This window comes from Pezoporus flaviventris, unplaced genomic scaffold (genome assembly GCF_033815535.1).
Source record: "Pezoporus flaviventris isolate CSIRO_AGI_PZ_B2104156 unplaced genomic scaffold, CSIRO_AGI_Pfla_v1 ptg000015l, whole genome shotgun sequence".
Classification (NCBI taxonomy): domain Eukaryota; kingdom Metazoa; phylum Chordata; class Aves; order Psittaciformes; family Psittacidae; genus Pezoporus; species Pezoporus flaviventris.
Genome location: NW_026892563.1, coordinates 7,137,923 through 7,152,336, shown reverse-complemented (window position 1 = coordinate 7,152,336; position 14,414 = coordinate 7,137,923). Strand labels below are relative to the sequence as shown.

General features: G+C 37.2%; 1 protein-coding gene across 6 annotated transcripts in view; it reads left to right on the top strand.

Moving 5' to 3' along the window:
* The window catches only part of TAB3 (TGF-beta activated kinase 1 (MAP3K7) binding protein 3), a 51,160-nt gene that overhangs the window by 19,599 nt on the left and 17,147 nt on the right, over window positions 1-14,414 (top strand). For all 6 annotated transcript variants that reach the window (XR_009743398.1, XM_061453332.1, XM_061453331.1 and 3 more), the window contains one exon: window positions 13,713-13,901. Coding sequence is in view for 5 of the 6 variants with exons in the window: in XM_061453332.1 (XP_061309316.1) it covers window positions 13,800-13,901 (102 nt within the window). In the remaining variant the exon portion in view is untranslated. The remainder of the gene's footprint in view (window positions 1-13,712; window positions 13,902-14,414) is intronic.

The following is a 14,414-nucleotide window of genomic DNA, read 5'->3' as shown; positions in this document are numbered from 1 at the left end:
TCAAAATGTTTTCTGCATTATATCATATCTAAAGCACATCTTCCCCAGAAAGTCAGTCTGGGGCTAAGCAGAGATAAAACTTTGTCTTAAAATAACGTTAACAGAAGATGAATGTGGCATTAAAGGAAAAAACCACTGCAGAAACAAATGTCTAATTTCAATGCACTCTTCCCTCCCTGTTCCCAAAAGCAAAAAGAAAAAAGAGAAAAAGTTTAAGCTATGGCTTATATGACATTTATATATGCACAAATATATAGCTACATACACGTGTGTATATATATGTAGTTGGCAGATAATGTTCTAATTTAAGGTATCTTTTCTGTTTCCCTAGGAAATTGGGTACAGCGAGTCCTTAACTATGGCCCACACTCAAGTGTCTTTAGATGTACACATGATTATAGATAACATCAATGTACTAATATGTTCTGCTGGAATAAACATGTGCAGATAAAATACAGTCAATGCTATGTGTAACTTCTTAGTAGGACCTCTTTTTGTGATACCTTTGTGGGTAGATATTCATGCAATGTCTTATCAGAAGATACCACAAAATAGGCAAGATTCATTTTATGTTTCCTTATCTTAACAAATTCTCATGGAGTGATAGAAAATACTTGTGCAGTGTATTTTATAGCAGTTAGTTGTCTCAAAGAAACTTACGCAGTCTGGCCACCAAAACTTAATTCAAAGCTTCAAAAGTGGAAGCTGATGTTTTCTGGTGCGTAGGGAGTATGTGGTTCATATTTTTCTGTACTGTCAATCATTTGCATTGCTCTGTATTGACTCCTGTCTGTTCCTTGTTTTTTCTGTATCTGCTCTCCTAATTTCTGTCTTATTTTTTGTTGCTGTTTATATGCCCCTTTCCACTTCCCTCCTCTGTTTTCTCTGTGTGGAGTCATATCCTCCATCAGTATTTTTTGGTGGGGATCTTCAAATCGGTTTTCTTATTCCCTCACTGAATTCCACTTCTTTCTAATCTAGGGTTTTTCTTCTAGTTTAAGGTGGCCAAAGTGAGGAGAGGCTAGTGGTAGTCAGGTCACAAAGTGTTGCATAGGTGTTCATGCTTCCCAGTACATTTTCTTTTCTTTCTCAATTGTTCATCTTGGGTATAAGAGTTGTAGTGAATATATATATATATATATTATATATATAAAAATTATATATATATAATTTAAACTAATGCTGTTCAGTATCTCCTTTTATCTCTGCAGAAAAGTGAATACTTCTTTACAGGTGTAAGTATGCTTTAGAGTAATCTAATCACTGATGCAGAAAAATGAATGTTTAAGACAGTGTGTGTTACAGAAATTGTCTGTGTCCTATCCACTCTTCCATATATTCAGTTATCAGCAAAACAGAAACCTTTGATTTAGTCAGTGTATTCAATTCAGAGTATTTTCAAGGGTTGTCATGTAAAAACTCATCAGAGGCTTGACAGGGAAATCATACTGGTGTGGTTATTTTTAACTTGTTTACAGCACTGTCACTGTTAACCATCGCAGAAGTCTGTCAGGGATATTTCAGAAGCAGAAAACTTGATGTTTAACCAGCTGATTCAGAACTTTTTTCTCCTCTTTCTACCATAAGAATGGCTTAATTCGAGCAGTTTAGATTTTCTTTGGTAGCATAAACAATTTAATTTTTTAAAGTTTGTGTTGTCATAAATCATTGGCTCTATGGGTAATTCATAGCATGGTTGACTAAAAGGAATGAATTTACACTTCATAGTTCTTGCACAGCTTCAGCTGATTCTGAGGGGATGGTCACACCTTTACTTCACTGTGAAATTGTGTGCTGAGTCACCCAAGTAAATCAAATAAGTGGTTAAAAATTCAAATGGTATAGCCCTTAATGCATGAAGTGCAATAGTGTGCCTTTTATGGAAGTACCAGCAGGCTCTGATGACTAATGTGATTGTGTTGCTTTTATTCTGCAAATGGGCAATAGTCTCTTTTAGATTTATTGATAGCAATTCATTTACTTGGAGCAAATGTTTTTAATAGGAGGAAGCCCAAATCGAAGAGAAAGTGAAGAGAAATGAGGGAGACGTTTAGGCTAACCATGTGAATAGCCATTTGTGTGTGTAGCAATTGATTTATGAGTGTAGTTAATTCTTGAAATTTCAGAAGTTCTGTGTTGGTAAACCAAATGACAGTTTGGTTCATATTTTTTTTAAATTGTGATTGTTGTCTTCAGACTTGTTGAAACTTCTGACTTTAGTGAATACTTACAGCTGTGAACTCCTGCAAAAGTACAGTGTTTCATTTTGTGGAAGTCTCCTTGAAAGGACTCTGTATTTTGACCAGTGTAAATATGTCTTGCAACAAAGCCTGTTCTGAATGTTTTAAAAGCAAATTTGAAGTGTAGCAATGAATTTGTGATGCAGAATCAGGAGCTAATGCTGAGAATCACCTTGTGTAGGAGCTATCAAGCATCTCTTAGGCTGGAACAGTGTTAAATTCCTGTTGAGATGGTTGAGATTCAGACTAGTGACCTGCAGATAAATCTCTGTTCATAGCAATAGGTGGAGACATTTCTTCAAGAAGTGTTAGTCTCACAGTTCTGAGAGGGAAGCTCACTTTCTGAGACAACTTGTGTATTAAACAATAGTATTTTTTGGAGTTTGCCAGCTCAGTTTCCCTCTAGTATAAACCTCAGGTGCTAGTAATTGTTTAACTTGTAAATAAGAATAGTAGACTGTACTTAAAAGTTGAAGTTTATGATCCACAGATTTACAGTAGACTTTTTCCCATGTTTTATAGTATATACACAGTTTTCCATTTTCTTGAATCCTTTCTTGGCTCATTTTTATTCCAAAAATAGGATATAATGAAAAAAAAAAAAAAACACAAGAAAAAATTTAAAAGATTTAATAATTTTAAAACTGCTTTTAGCAGAGCCAACACTTAGAGTTTACAAATTAAGAAATCTGACAGTGTGCTGGTTCACTGCCCCAACCCTTATTTCACAAATATTCAGTCATTAATCATGCATTGTATGCCCTGGTAAGAAAGCCATTTCATTGTCCTCATAGCTTTTAATACTAATGTGATACTTGTGACAATCTTGGGATTATCTGTGAGATACAGAAACACACTTAGGTTTACAACTTTTAGTTGCACCTAGTATTCTGCAGAGCTATTTTGGAAATTAGTACTTGTTACATAGTAGCATCATTCCTGAACGAGCTCGCACTGCCTGGAAAGCCTACTTGTCTTGTAACCTTTATTATGTAGCAAGAGCTGCTTCTAGTTGCTCCGTGGAGTGAAAGAACCATAAAATCCTAATTTAGTATTTACTAGTACCTGTGGTGGCATTTCAGTGTATAAAAGAGACTTATAAGAAAGATGGAGGGAGACTTTTTACCAAGGTCTGTAGAGACAGGAGGAGGGACAATGGTTTTAAACTGAAAGGCGGCAGGCAGGTTTAGATTGGACATAAGGAAGACTTTTTTTTTTACTGTGAGGGTGGGTGAAGCACTGGAGCAGGCTGCTCAAAGAAGTGAATGCCCCATTGGGAGACATGCTCAAGGCATTTGGATGGGGATTTGAGCAACCTGATCCAAGGAAGAGTGTCCCTGCCCTTGTCAGGGGGGTTTGAACTAAATGATCTTTAAAGGTCCCTTTCAACCCAAACCATTCTCTGATTGTGATCTACTTAGTAGAGGAATTACTGGCCAAGAACCTGTTAGCTACTTGCTAAAATGAGTATCAGTGTTCCAGTTAAGTGGTGTTCTTATTATCATTCAGGTTTTAGTATCTGCTAGTGTAGTGTACCATGTAGCTGTTAAAAATAAATGCTACTTTGTGGAGACATACATAGGGTAGAGATGACTTTCACTCCTTTTGCTTCCGAAGCAGTGGGATAAATAAGGGCTCTTATTGTCTAATACTAGTCTTACTTTAAAGCACAGAAATTTAATCATGACCACAGAACAATGTGTGACTTATTTTGAAAATGTTAGATCTGTGCAAAGCAATACTTCCAGATCCTTTTCCACCTGGCAAATTGGTCTCTTGGTGCCTGATTATTTATATATTTTTTGAATCTGTGTAAATACTAAACTGTCTGTATTGTTCCCATGACATTTTTTGCTGTCTTCTATCACAGATGGAAGAGGGAGAACAGTAAATAGATAACACTAGTCCCTTTAGATGTTGCTGGATCACAAGGATGGCAGACCATAATGAAAAGGATAAAAGCAAAGCGAATGCCAAAGTATGTGAAGCAATACAAAATATATGTCTAAGAGACAGTAATAATTGATCATGATTTTTTGAATTTTAGTAGCAACCTGTGTCATTAACATGCTTGCCCACAGAGCACAGGTGAAACCTCATGATGCTTGAGTGCTATTTCTAGGCAGTGTCATTGTTTCAGTTGTACCAAAAATGGATTTCCTCCACCCAGGTTTCTCTTACCTCAGAATTGCATATTGCTTTTTTATGATGAAGACACACCACTTTATATCACAATATTCTTCATTTACAGGATCTGTGGAAATAATTTCAAACATGGGTAAAACTGATTATTGCTGAAGTTTAAGCTAATAAAAACAAAACTAGCCACCATCACCCCCACCAAAAACCCCATAAACATACAAATAAAGAAAACCCACATGAAACAAAACAACAAAAACCCCAACCAAACAGAAAAACCCAAGAGAAGGTATGTTTTCATTGCTTTATGCTCCTATTTCATCAGTGTGATATAAGAGTATTCTCATCATGCTGGCTTTAATGAATTACATGCTATCTCAGCACTCTCAGCTGTTCTAGGCCATCAAATGATACATCTGTGTAACTACTGTATGGCTGTGTAACTGTGTTCTATGGCTAAGTGGACAGGGATATTGAACCAAGAATTGTCAGATGACCTTGTATAACTTTATCATATGAGTCTTATTTTGCTCGATACTTCTTTATTATGTACGGCTCTGGTGTCCTCAACATAAAAAGGACATGGAACTGTTGGAACAAATCTAGAGGAGTGCCATGAGCATATCAGGGGGCTGGAGCACCTCCCCATATGAAGATAGGCTGTGAAAGTTGAGGGTGTTCAACCTGGAGAAGGCTGTATGGAGACCTTGTAGCAGCCTTCCAGTATCTGAAGGGAGCCTATAAGGATGCTGGGGAGGGACTTCATTACAGACTGTAGTGATAGGACAAGTGTAATGGGTTCAGACTTAAACAGGGGAATTTTAGATTGGCTATAAGGAGGAAGTTCTTTACTGTAAGGGTGGTGAGGCACTGGAATGGGTTGCTCAGGGAAGTTGTGAATGCTTCATCCCTGGCGGTGTTCAAGGCCAGGTTGGACAGAGCCTTGGGTGACATGGTTTAGTGTGAGGTGTCCCTGCCCATGGCAGGGGAGTTGGAACTGGATGATCTTAAGGTCCTTTCCAACCCTAACTATTCTATGATTCTGTATTGGCTTCTTGCCATCCAGGAGCTTTATGAATCTGTTGATCTTCTGTACAAGTGAAAAAAAAGTTCATCACGAGATGACTTGCCAAACCATGAAGTATTTTTAGGGATGCAGGCATTCATTCAGAGCAGTAAAAGCAGCATGCTGAGCTCAGCTTTCAATATTGACTGCTTTTCTTTTGTTGAATTTAATATGTCTGTATGAAATGGCAAAATGTCTTTGAATTCTATTGTACCTATCTTTCTTACTCTGTGAAGCAATACAGCCCCAAAGCTGTGGGATATATCACCGTGTAGTAAAAAAGCATCCGTAACAAAAGGTCATTGTGATTTGTGAGATGAGAGAGTTGTTCTTAGTTATATGTAATCCTAAAAATTATTGTAGCTGGACTACTGCAGGGAAAAGTATTTCTTTTTCTTTTTGTCCTACATCCTGTTTAAACAGTGAGTGTGTGACTGAAGGTAAATGTGAGGGAAAAGTTGCTCCCAAGGCACTGTTGTAACAGTTTAGTTTCTTGTATTTCTGAGACTTTAAGATCTTCCAGCTAGCAAATCTTTATAAAGGTCTCACATTACCATAAAAGTATTCACAGGCCTTTGCTGCAAATGCAATCCAAAGTCTTGGCTGGATTGATGTGTTATTTGTGGGACGAGTTAATTGGTTTCATTTGAATGATTAAATAGAAACTGAGTGTACGAAATTGTTCTCTTTATTATTCCCAATACCAGTATAGCCTGATTTCTTTAAGCCATTTACAGTCAGTTTTATATTATACTGCAGGCCCCTTTGAATTTAGGCCAACAGTGGTTCCAGAGGCTGCTCAAGGATTAGAGGTGAGATTATGTGATTTCATCTGCAGCCAGGTCATGTGCCAGGCATGTTTACAAGGCTATAATTGGGTTCAGATGCGTTAAATAGTAGCTATGTGTGGGATGGGATATTAAAAAAAACCATGTTTTTCCCTAGTTAATGTTTTGTGTGAAGCAACTCAGTTTGAATCGGCATCTTCAAAATCCATGATCTTATACAACCTTATTTACAAAATTGTTGATGTAACAATTTTTCTGCTGTGGGTTTGCAGTTATAGTAGGAAGCATCACAGTAGTTATATACCTTAGCATCTGCATACGTATTGAAATACAGAAGTGGCATAGGGATGTAGCCGTGACTTTGGCTGAAGTCATACTTACTTGTTAAAACCACTGTGTTAGGTAAAAATCAAAAGATATTAATACTTTGTCTAATAAAGTACTTTCTAAATCTGTAAGATGAGCTAATTCCCTTCTTGTCTTCTTATATTTTACTATTGGCACGGAGTGTATGGAGGATATTCTAGCCTTTGGAAGAATGTAACCAATGTGTCAACAGAGATGTAGAAGGCATCATCGTATCGGTGATGAAGAGCTGTCTGCCTGTAATCAGTTGGTCCGCCATGGTTTTCAGAAAGAATTTTTGAAGAGAACAGTATTGCATGGACTGTGGGGAAGTGCTGTGGAGTTTGAAGTACAGTTTCAGTTCTGACCTCTTGCTGGTGTGCCTGCTGGGCACAGCTGACAGTCACCTTTCTTGCAGTACCACAACCATATTCTTTAACTCCAGTATTGACACTTTGCAAAAAACCCATTCCAATTTAATGCTGTTCATACAAGAACAGCTTCAGTTCTTTCATTCTAAGTCTGCTTCAGGTGAAGAAGGTGCATTTTTGTTACGGCTTTTATTGATCGGTTGTCTTATCTTTGCTGAAAACAGGGAGGTGATATTCCTGGTCCTGTATCCCTTCCTACCTTTTCCTCTTTTCCTTTCCACAGTGGTGTGCTATTCAGTGGGCAATCATTGTGCAAGGTAAGCTTATTAAAATAGTAAAAAGTGGTTTTAATTGTTTTAGTAGGTTGAGTTAGTTCAGCTGAGATGGCTGGCATGGGAGGAAAGGTGGAGAAAACTGTTGAGTGTATGAGTTGTAACTCACTACAGCTGGCCTCATTGCGTTTTCATGCTGCCTCATATACAGTAAATCTTTGCAGCCTTGGAGGACTGTAGCTGAATCTCTAAATGACTCTGGAGGCAGTGAAAGTTTGTCCACATCTATTCTAGAGACTAAATTGATATCTACCTCCTAAGCAGCCCTTTTTTATAGGATAACTTCATTCAAGAAACTAACAAAAGCATAATTCACTGAATAGTTTCAGTTTGTATACATGCATATGTAAATAAAACTTTGAAATCTTTTCCCAGTAAGACAGTTTCTAGTGACTTAGCTTGTCCAAATTGGGGGGGGGGGGGGGGGGTATTTGCAAATAACATAAATGCTTTGGACTAGTTGCTGAATGTGAGTGCTGAAGCTGGAATAGGTGATATTTTACTTTTGTGAGAGGTGGAATGTTTTCACCTAATTTCTTGGGCCATAGGGTTTAATAAAGACAATTGTAGTAAGGAGGCTAATCTTTTAAATGCAAGTTAAATCTTTGTTTATGTTATAGTAATATCATTTTCACAGTTGGGAAAATAATAACTATTTGGAGGATCTGTTATGCACTGTGGCTGGTAACGGAGTACATTGTGGTTCAGTACCTGGATGACGTTTTGGTAGGATTATTTCAATACAATACAACACCTTTAATTTAAGAATCTAGAAGTAAGTAGTAATGAAACATGAATGTCCTAATATATGTTATTAATAAGTAATGATTTTTCAATTATATAAAAAAGTTCTGATCTAGACAAAACTTCTTTACTTCCTAAACACTCTGTGTAGTCTGAATTTGCTGTATGCTTTAGTAATATTACTTTGTAGAGCTAGACTAGTAATGCTGGGGTTTTTGTGCTGCAAGCATGAACGGTCTGTTCTGTAAGGCTTTTCCAGTGCCTCACCACCCTCACAATAAATCGCTTCTTCCTTATTCTAACCTAGATCACCCCTGTTTATTATTAAATAAATATGTTATTATTAAAAATATGCTTATTATTAAATAAATATTATTAAAGTATGTTTATTATTAAAAAATAATTTTAGAACCGAAGATATAAAATGTCACTCTGATTCAGAATCTGTGCCGTGGAGCCAGTTAGTTAGCATGGCTTTGAAAACAAAATGTCATGTTTTAGTAAAATCATTACAAATGAGTGTTAGGCTTTTATTTTTGTTCTTCCATTTAGGGAACATCATATTTTTCTTTTGGACATTCTCTCATTTTTTATTTACCCTGCTATTTTTGGTGAAAGTAAAATTCTGTATTAATCCAGATTAATGAAACAGAATTTTAGAATTCTGTATCTTTTTCTGCTTCCTCAGATCCTGTCTTCACAGTTCTTCCACTGTTTACTAGCAGAGAAGAAAATAAAGTTCCTCCTGTTCATGGAGGATATTCAGACTGTTACTACTCTTCTGGTTTGGCTCAGAGCAGGACTAAAGTTCTGAGTAGCACTGATACCAGTGTTACTCAGAAGTTTAATGCCTAGGTGCCAGTAGCAAATACAAACAGGAGGTGCTGCTGTTGGGAAAGAGAAAACAATTAGGAATTACTGTCATGAGCTTGGATTATGTAACTGTTTATTGGATTTGCTGCTTTATATTTACTGCAAATGAGTTTAAATGTCTCTTAAAGTCGAAGTCACTTTTGGTTGGTGAAGATGTTTATATATTTTAGCTTTTCTCTTAGCTTACTGATTTGTGTTAATTTTGTCCTTTCTGTTCTGGAGATTCTACTGTTTTGTCCACCTAAATTTCATGGTATCTTCATACTCCAGTTCCTGTAATGTTTATGCAGAATAGAGCATCCAGCTTTCCTAGCTTTCCCTGAAGCCTTTTTTACCTCTTGGGTAAAAAGCCTGTCAGTCCAGTGCAAGTATTTGAAGGAATTGCCCTATGATTGCTCAAGTAAAAAAATTCTACAGTATTTATGAATCTGAAGACCAAAATTCATCTTCAACACTTTGATTTGATATAAGGAGGAAGAAAGTAGATTAATTTACAAATACTGGGTTGGGTTCATTTGAATGTTGTTCAATAAGTCTACTTTTTGTCTGTAGGCATCAGCATGCATTTGACTAGAAGTCAGGACAATGAAACTTAAGAATTACATTTGTGTAGTATTCAGAGGAAACAGTTTTTTATTGGCTGTGCTTAAATCCATCTGTGTTTTCTTATCCTTGTAATCTAAAGGAGACTTAAATATTTTGAGATGAAAGAATTTATGTAATAAAGCAGGACGCCTCTGAGGTGTTGCTTTTATAAACTGACTTTTTTATTATCGTGTTTTGTCTTACTGGGTTTTTTTTCTTCTTTTATCCTTCAAGGCCCAACTGCTACTATAAGACTCTTAACAATTAACTTTAAATTGATGAGGCCTGTCTTCTAGCTATCCTCTTTTCTGGAAATTCACTCAGGAATTATTTTAGTTGCTCCAAACATTGTAATTGCGTAAGTGCATGCCAGTACATAATTTATAAATGCCAGATAGTATCTGTTGACCTCGTTTATTTTTCACTTCGATCTCATTACTGATGATTCATGTATCTTCAATTTAGGTGATTTAGTACTTCAAAAATAACAGTAGTGAAATGTATTTCCTTTAGCATATATTTGAACACATCTGTGGGGAATATCAAGAAAGTGGTAACTCTACTTATTTTTAATTCATTCTTTTAGAGAAGAAGCATCGGTTGATTGATGAAACTGTTGACTACTTCCATAACTTGCAGGGTACACAAAGAGTTTAAGGAAAGAAGATAAATTTAAGATAAGGTTTTGCTGTATGTATAATTTGGGCATCTAAAAGGTGTGGAAACCCGATTAGTACTTGTTTAGGGCTCGAGTAATGCTTTGCATAATCCTCAGATTCGCTAGTGGCTCCCAAGGTCATCTGTGTGTGTGTTAACACAGCAGGACCAATTCTGCAACAATATCCTTTGGTTTTGTCATTAGAACTGCTGTGTGTGTAGCGGTGTTAATTTATTCCACCCTCATGAAATACTTTTCAGCTGGAGTTTGGGTATTCTCAGCTCTTTTTTGAAAGTTACAGGTGAAGTGGCTTGCTTTTATTGTGACTGGATTGGTTTTTGATGTGTTCTGCTCTGTTAACTTTCAGCAATTATAAGGCTGGTAGTGTAGTGCACCTCAGCGTGTCCCTTAGCCTGTGCACGCTGTGAAAGAAAGAAGCTTTGAAGGATTGCTTTCTTAGTCTCTTGTGGCTCAGCAGGAGTTCTTCTCTAAGCATGTTAGCTGTGTAGTCTGTGCTGTAAGCTCTTGGCTCTCTGAACAACTTGCTTCTCCACCTGCTGGGTGCTGTGGAGCAACGTGGGAAGCAAGTATTGTATTCCAGCCAGTTGTGCTTGCTTAGAGTGGTAAATGTGCAGCCGGCTGTAGGCAGGTCAAACAGAATAGGCAGGACAAAATGCTGGATAATGGGTACAACAAAGTGCTGGGCTCCTGGATAAGGCAGTAGTGAATTCTATGGTACTGGCTGAAAAATAACAAATTTCCACAGTACTGTAAGCATGGAATCCAAAGAGTTCTGAATAAATGTGTGTTCATGCTTCTCAAGATAACTATTTCAGGTTTCTTACAGTCTTTTCAAGGCTATCTGTGTCACGAGAAGCTTCAGCTCTTCAAAGTGATTTTGTGTGTGTGTGTGCTTAGAAGAGAACTCTGTGATAAAATTCATAGCTGGCCAGTAGCCCATATTACATTTGCATATACATTTGAAGAGAGAAGTGATACAAAGGTTTTTGTTCATGCAAATTAAATTATTAAAATTATTATCTTCTATTTCAGATTTTTAGATACTGTCATTTGTTATTCCACAGAAGTTTTTAACTGCAGTTTATTCTAATAGGGTATTCTTCATTACTGCACTTTATTCCCTGCCTCCTGGGAAAAGGAGAGTTGTCTAGAAACACATAGAGCTTGACAGCTGTAGGGTTTTCTTTGAGAGTCCTTGTGCTGGTCTGCCTTTCAGAATATGATGTTTGTCATTTATGAAAAATAAGTTTTATAAAAGGTCCCCTACTGTGAGTGTAGGTACAAAGTTTCAGCTTGCTTTTGTAGTTAGTGGAAACTTGTTCCCTTTTAAAATAAAAGGGGTCTGCAGCTTTACTGGAGTGGGCAGAGCTGAGCTGCATTGTGATTATACTTTTTTACTGTAGCATTTCTTAAATCACAGCGGGGTAGTTCACATATCTCGCTGTTCTTTAAATCTGTCTCATTTATCTTGAGAAAGTGAGTGATATGACAATTGTAACACTGTATACTAGGATTTATCAGATATGACAGAGAGAAAGCCGTCCTGTAAGCCTATGAGTTATTTAGTGAATGCTAAAAAGCCAGTAAAAGGGTGTCCACATACAAAGTAGTCGCATAGTGGAGTGGACTTGACTTCTGTTTTTGTTGTGGTGGTGGTGGTTGTTTTGCCCCTTTTCTGAGAAAAGAAGTACTGTTTTGAAAGGGGTGAAAAAAGAAAGGCATGGTTATTAAATACTCAAAATAGTAATTAAAAAAAAAAGAAAAAAAAACCCAACAAAACAAACACCAAAGCTTTTTTACACTAAACCTGACATTTTGTATTCCTTTGAAGCTGTAGGAGAGATACAGGAAACTTTTGGAGTTTATTAGTGCTTAAAGTTATATATATCATTGTGCTGATCTGTTGTACTGTTCTAGACTGCTATTAGAAGTGGAGCTTAACAGGTGAAAAACTAGCTGTAATACATTGAGGTTGAGATAGCATGATACAAACATGGGACTTCAAGTAGCTAATACATTACTTAAACACCAAGTCTGCTGGTATCTGACTTTCTGTTCTTGAGCACAGGTACTACATTCTCAGCAGTTAAGAATTCAGTTGAGTAATGTTGGAAAGTCTTTGAAGCTTAGCAATAATAGATGTGTTACAGGGGCTATTGTGCATCACTTTCATGCAAAGTGAATCTTTACTTAGACTTCAGCTACTTTTTGGATACTACTGTGATGATAAGACACAAGTGAGAAAAGCATTTGTTAACTCACACTTTATTTGCCTTCTAGCAGTCCTCGGATATTGAAGTTCTGATAGAATCTTTTTGCTGTTGAATACAATAATCATGAAATGGAAGGGAGGGGTTTTGTCACGTTAGTATGAATGTAATAGGTGCTTTGCAAAAATCTGAAATAGACCCTCATCATAACCCTAAAAAAAAGACTCTTTAAAGTCTGTTCAACTCTTGTTGCGTTTTACAAAAATTGCTTGCAGCTTCTTGGATTTGTAGTGATGTAACAAGCAAAGAGTTTAAGCCCTATTCTAGAGGAATATTTTTGGCTAATTGTGCTTCTCAGTTTTCCAGCATGTGTCGTGGTTTAAACCCAGTCAGCCATAAATCAGCCACGCAGTCTCTCTCTCACTCTCCCCCCTTTTCTTATCCCCGTTCCTGGAGGGATGGGAAGGAGAATCAAAAAAATGTAACTCCCACGGGTTGAGATAAGAACAGTTTAGTAACCAAGGTATAACACAAATCACTACTGCTACCACCAATAACAATAATGATAAAGGAAATAACAAGGGAAGAGAGTACAACACCACCCACTGACTGATAATACCCAGCCTGACCGAGCAGTCCAACCCCGCAGTGCCCTAGCCCTTCCAGGTAACTCTCAGTTATATCCTGGGCATGACGTGCTGTGGTATGGAATACCTCTTTGGCTAGTTTGGGTCAGGTGTCCTGTCTCTGCTTCCTCCCAGCTTTCCATCCTCCCTAGCAGAGCATGAGACTCAGAAAGTCCTTGGTCAGACTAAACATTTGATCAGTAACTAAAAACTTCGGTGTTATCAGCAGTGTTCCCAGGCCAAAAGTCAAAAACACAGTGCAGCACCAGGTACTAAGAAGGAGAAAAAAAATGACTGCTGCTGCTGAACCCAGGACAGCGTGTTATTCCTAGCACTTTGCAAATAACTAAGACGTTTATGCTTTGTGATAACTTCAGGCTTTTCTGCAAACTTTTCACAATTTCACTGGCAGTAAGTATATTTCATGTAGGTCAGATTAAGTTATGCCTACATGGTACCACAGGGGGACTCTGTAAAGTCCTGTACTAGCACATTCCAGGGAAATGTTACATAGGTATACCTGTGATATATTAAGTGTTTTAATATCAGATTTTGAGACATAATGATTCCCATTTTTGTGTTTAAGCCGTTGTCTCCCTTGATATCTAGATCTAAAAATGTAATCCAGTAATTCTTTCACACATGCAGCTGGGGAAGGAAGAGAAGTTGTTGTGGTGGCTTAGAAGAAAATTGATTTTGTGTTCTTTCTTACAGAAAATGCAGGAAGCCTCAGAAGACCATAATCATTGGAAGGCCTGTTGAATTCCATTTTTTGGTAATCTGGGACATCATCAGTCTGGCATGGCGCAGAGCAGTCAGCAACTCAACGTTCAGGTACTCCATGATCTCCGACAACGTTTCCCTGAGATACCCGAAGGGGTGGTGTCTCAGTGCATGCTTCAGGTATGGTAAAGGGTTTTAAGAGCCTATGTGTTTTATTTTTGAGGTATAAAAATTCATTTTAGTAGTGTACATGGAGCATAGATTTTCATTCTTCTACTTTTATTTTTAAACAGTGGAATACTGCACTACTTGAATTTGTGTCCTGTCTTCTATGTAAAAAGATTTTAGAATTCTTCACTTATGCTTGTGGGGGTTTTCCTGCTGTTTTTCCTGGTCTGTGTGACCTGTGACCCTATGCATATAGGGAATAAGGGAAGTGGCTAATAGGATGGTTATTGATGATGGCTACACAAATAACATACTGGGAGAGATTTTAGCAAATAATGACTCATTCTGCTGAGATGAGGAACTGCCCCTAGCTAGGAATCTAAAGGTTTTCTGTCTTCATAGTGTCTTTTTGCCATGGCTGTCCATCCAAAGGTTTATTTTCACTTCTCTGTTTCCAAATCAGGTGGCAGTTCTTTTTTCTTTTTTTTTCTTTTTTCCTTTTTTTTTCATTCTCTTCTTTTCCCT